At 29.7% G+C, this 5,687-nt stretch overlaps 1 protein-coding gene across 1 annotated transcript; it reads left to right on the top strand.

The window, feature by feature from the left end:
• The first annotated feature begins 3,798 nt into the window (after positions 1-3,798).
• LOC145046130 (replication protein A 70 kDa DNA-binding subunit B-like) lies at positions 3,799-5,300 on the top strand. The gene is made up of 7 exons (XM_078994431.1): positions 3,799-3,854; positions 3,951-4,075; positions 4,211-4,289; positions 4,351-4,483; positions 4,567-4,724; positions 4,793-4,913; positions 4,986-5,300. Exons 1-7 carry the CDS (start codon positions 3,799-3,801, stop codon positions 5,298-5,300), a joined length of 987 nt encoding a protein of 328 aa, XP_078850557.1.
• Positions 5,301-5,687: the final 387 nt, after the last annotated feature.

Consider the following 5,687-nt stretch of genomic DNA (forward strand, 5'->3'; position numbering starts at 1 on the left):
GAATGCACAATGCCATTCAAAAGAACACAATTTCCAATCAAGGTCTGTTTTGCAATGACAATTAATAAAGCACAAGGCCAAACACTAGACAGAGTGGGCATATACCTTAAGGAACCTATTTTTTCACATGGACAATTGTATGTTGCCCTCTCTCGTGCTAGAAGTATTGAAAATGTTAAAGTTTTTATCAAAGAATCTCACAAAAATCAAGAAATACATAACACAAAAAATATCGTATATCAAGAAGTATTAAAATGTTCAAAACACAACTAGAGGTATGTATTACTATAAGTCTTAATATCTGGTATGATGAAAACAAATACTAAATTCACACACATTGTTGCACATTGATTATATAAGATAGCAGGACATTTCATTTTTCAAATTTTTATCCACTTTATTTAATTGAAGTCCATTTGTGAAATATCCCCTTATATGATAATTTTTCATGCAGTAATTCAATTGAATATCAGGTATGCATTCCAGCGGTGGTAATTCCTTTCTTTGCCAACAAATTACAACACTCAATGTAAGTGATTTGCAATATCATGGTTGCTTGACAGATTACATGCTTTTTTATATAAATTTTTACCATGAATATTTCCAACAGGAAAACAACTACAAAACCAAAATAAAGATTTCGGATTACACAGGAATTCACTATTCAATGATCTGGTAAGTTCACTTTGATTTTTGCATTACATTCCAATTTTAATTCTTTTTCATTTATTATTACTTGATTTAAATGATATGTCAATGAACTATCCAAATAAATCATTATTTTCGATTATAACAATTAATTTTTATTATATACTATAATAAGCAATATAGTGATCCGTCTCTCTCATTAATTATATCGGTATGACTCCATTACCTACAAAAATATATATTATCTTGATTATAGTGTTTATTTTCATATTTGCACTCTATTTTAAAATGAATGATATCCACATTTATTAATTTTGCCAAAGAACTTCTTAATCCTGATGCAAGATACCTTCATGCAGAAACAACTTTACTGCATCATATGACAGTACAAAAGGAAAGGGAAAAGTTCAATTAATCATGCCAAGAAGACAACATGCAACATCTACAATTGTTTTATTACATAAATTTTGCAACCATTAATTGTATTGTAACAGTTTTAGTTAAGACTTTATTTCAATTTTATTTATATGTATATGGTGAATCAGATCATTTTCCATCGATTGGTCATTTGAGGCCTAAATAGTTAATTTTCAAATTAACTCAACTGTAAAGGAAATTACTAATGATCATAATTACCGGAATTTTGATTATCTTCATGATGCCATTTTTGAGTTAAATATAAAATACATCAAATACAATTTAGTGTTTAAATGATAAAGCGGCACCCTTCTAAACTTATTTTACTGTTTAATATATTTAAAATTTTATCATATAACAAAACAAATATAATTTGAAGGTTTTAGATCAGGCTAATTATCCGCAAAATACATTTTGATATTAATCATAAAAGATCAATATAAATGGCCTAGCCCAAAGGAATGCCATATACCCTAAATATTTAATAACCGGCCCTAAAGAACTTCGCCGTTAACCACACCCATTCTCTGTCCATTACATATCGCTATATTCAGCTATATACAAGCCGCCGTAATCACCGTCAACTCTTAGTACAGATCAACAACTTTCAACCGCTACCAACAATTTTAACTGCTAATCGGTTATTATAAACTTCTTCTAACCGGAAATTGCCTAATGTCAGAATCGCGGGTATAGCACATACAAACATCGTACATGGGAGTCTCATTCCCTTCTATTCCTCTTCCTATCTGTAAGCCCTACGGAAAATTACGTCACCGGTGTGTACAAAGTAATCGGGTAAGGATTGTCATGTATCAATTGTATTTCATCATTCCATGACAGATTCATATTACGCATCAATCTGCTCTTCATCTTCTTTCTTCGTGTTTACGAACTCCAACATTTAGATGCATTATTTTAATATGAAACAATGTTCATCAAATATAACCAGTCAATTTAGGGCTTCAATGTGATTTCTTGAAAGAGACTATCACATAATTTGCACTGGCAATACATTAATTTCCCTTCATTTTCCCACAAATAGTGTTAAAAATATCCGAAATATGGTTCTTTCATGACAATCCTATCTGATATCAAAGCCTTCCAGTGTGAACGACCACTTACCAATTTTAACTTCTTAATAGTACCTGAGGAAATGGTTTAATTTCCTATTAAACTAAGAACAATTCCAAGCCTGCACAACAACAAATGATTTTGGGTTTCCACTAAATTACAAATCTTACAATTTGCATGTTATTGAATAAACTTCAAATTAAGGGTTTTTTTTGGAAAAGACATAATTCTAATGTTTGCGATTTTCATTGATAAGATTAAAAAATTATTAAGATATCTTATTTTTAACTTGCATATACTGTGAAACCCAATTGGAGTTCAAAAATCCTCTTCGCACTTCTCTTCACTAACAGGTATGTTCAATGTCCTTTCCATTTTTGCATCCTCGCATACACAAAATTTACTTTTCGGAAGACACTGTTAAGTTTCGCTATAAATATTCAATGCATTCCATCTATTGGCAAACATTTTACAACACCAATTCAGCAAAATTTCACATACGTTTTGGCTGAAATACAAATGTATTATAATTTAATATAACATACAATTATTTGAATATAAGTAACTCATACAGAATTTTTCAACGATATATGCAAATTTAGAGTATAATGAACAAAACAATAGACACTTCCACATACAATTCTAAATCGACGTTATCTAGAAACCATATATAAATATGATCGATTGGTTAACATAGCCCAACATCTATTCGGTAACAGACACTTCTGTTTTAGATGAAAAAATGCTACTATATTGTTTATATACATTTATTTTCGATAATGTCAATGAATGTTTATTGTTTTTTTACTAATGTTACCTTCATAGCATTTTACTACATGTTATAAACATCGAATAATTATATAAACAATGTAAATAAAATGAACAACATTAATAAATATACATCTTAGATCTAAAGCTATGTAAAGATTTTGTACACCTATCATAAACATTGATATACCAAAAGTAATTAATGCATTCCAGAACCAATTCATTACTGGTTATTAAGAAACAAGCAGACATAAAGTGACTATTTTCACAGCACAGTACGCAGGAAACAACCAATGTCGAGAGACCAATACAACATTCATGACATAATTCCAAATATGAAGAAAAATTGGACTGTCTTGATTCAAGTTTTGGAATGTGGACACATACAACTAAGTAAAGAAAAGAAAAAATTTAGAAGGCTCATGTTTGTTGACACACAGGTATACAATACATCCTTGCGTATCTCACAACATTTGAATTAATCTAATCACATTGCAAAACAGGGAACAAGGGTGCAAGCATTAATCTGGAGCAATGACCTTGACTTTTATGAAAATACTTTCGAACCCTACAAGCGCTATCAAATATCAAATGCTAATTTTATATACACCGAACCACGTTTTCAACTTGATTCATATGAATATTCATGGACACTAAGAAAACTGACACTCATTGAACCTTTTCAAGATGAAACCTCAACAAAACTCTCATGCAATTTCACCTTTACTCCCTTTAGTGACCTGCACAAATATGCATATGAGGAAAGAGATATAAGTACGCAAAAATTACTTGTTCTATACTAATCACTCATTTTTATTATGTCCTTTACTAACTATGATGTTCAAATTGCAGATGTGAGGGGTATTGTAATAAAATGTTCCTAGTCAAAAGATGAAACAAGGCCAAGAGCCATCTTTAAAAAGAGATGTAATCATTGTTAACGAAGAGTATGTGGACAATTGCCCAATAACATAGAGTATGAGATTTTTTTTATTTAAATTAAAAAATTATTAATCATATTATTCCTACCTTTTAATTTTCAGGAAAAAACTTTTAACATTAACATTATTGAATTACATCAATGAAAATGAAGGCAATACCTTAGACCAAATAGTGGAATCCGGGCTAATGATATTCGCACTGAGAGTAAAGGTGACAACTTTCTACGGTAAGATAATGTTGCTTAGAACACAATATATATATATATATATATATATATATATATATATATATATATATATATATATATATATATATATAAATTTTTAAATCATTTTTAATCTTATGTCTTATAATCACACAGGACAATCACTCTCAATAAGTAGTAGCCCTGCAATTCTTATAAATCCATCAGTGACAGATGATTTACAGCTAAAAAATTGGTATGATCCACAAACCCATTAACCGAAATTCAATTTAATTAATTCTATTTGTATTTGTCAGGTATACAAATAGCAGAACAGGAATTAAAGAACTACTTCAAAAACAAACATATAAGGATACCAATATTCTGTTGCCCCCTCCCGAAGAGAGAGACATACTTCCGATAGGCAAAGCAATTACAAGAATGAAAAATGTTAGTAATAACAATATCTTTCATGACCTTTTACACAATATTCTATACGATCATTATCTATATAAAATTTTCACTTAAAACAGGGTAAACCAACATGGATAAAAGGAACTCTTATGTTGCCTCGTCATGATAGAAGTTTCACACAAACAGCATGTGCCAACTGTTTAAAACCAGTTGTGGCTGATGTAAAGTGGATCATCACATGCTTTGCCTGCAAAAAACAATCTAAAGTGCAACTCAAGTAAGAGTATTCCATCATTCAATTAATTAAAACATATTTTTAATACTAAATGATAATTCAATGTGAAGGTCTAGGGCAATAGTTGAAATCGATGATGGTACCAGCTCAATTGCAGCAATGATTTCAACGCCAGAAATTGAAAAGTTCATGAAGGTCGACTACAATGAAATCAAAGATGCAGGAGAAAATGTAAGCCTTATATTTTAATACAACAATTCTAATTTAACAATTGATTAATTATGTTATCATTTTACAAACTAGGTACAAACTGTACAAAATATAATTGCAAAATCAATTGGATCATTACCACTTCTGCCATATGTACGATCATATCAGACATCAAATCAAGAAAACCATACTACAAGATTCGTCGTTGTGAAGGCACATAGGCTCCCAGAACATCAAAACGAAAACAAACAAGAACTCCAACTATCAAATAAAGATGAAACTTTATCAACAACAAAACAGTGTTCTCCAAAACAAACACAAAAGCGAAACCATACAGACAGTGGGAAAGCAAAACTAACAGAAACATCGACAGCTGGCACATCAAGACCAACAAAAAAAACGAAATAGATATTGACATCTATCAAATTTAAATAAAAATTCTATACTATTATTATATTTGATACCGCTACTTCCATTAGATATTATATTCATCAATTTCGTATGATGTTATGCAAATGTAATTGACTCCAAAATGATATATTATTATATTTTAAGTGTGTATATATATATATTATTATATCAACTTTTATTAATTATTGTTGCTTCTAAACATGGTGCATATTGTAACATTCCATTACATTAATAAATGTATAATAGTTTACATCACTTTAGATCACCCCATGCATCTCTTATATAATAACCGATACATCTCGTATATAATAACCATTTCATTAGAGACTCTTGAAACGTTACATTTCTAATCAATAATTTTTATTATCTAATCAATGATTTTTT

This window comes from Lactuca saligna, chromosome 5, assembly GCF_052625555.1.
Source record: "Lactuca saligna cultivar CGN05327 chromosome 5, ASM5262555v1, whole genome shotgun sequence".
NCBI lineage: Eukaryota > Viridiplantae > Streptophyta > Magnoliopsida > Asterales > Asteraceae > Lactuca > Lactuca saligna.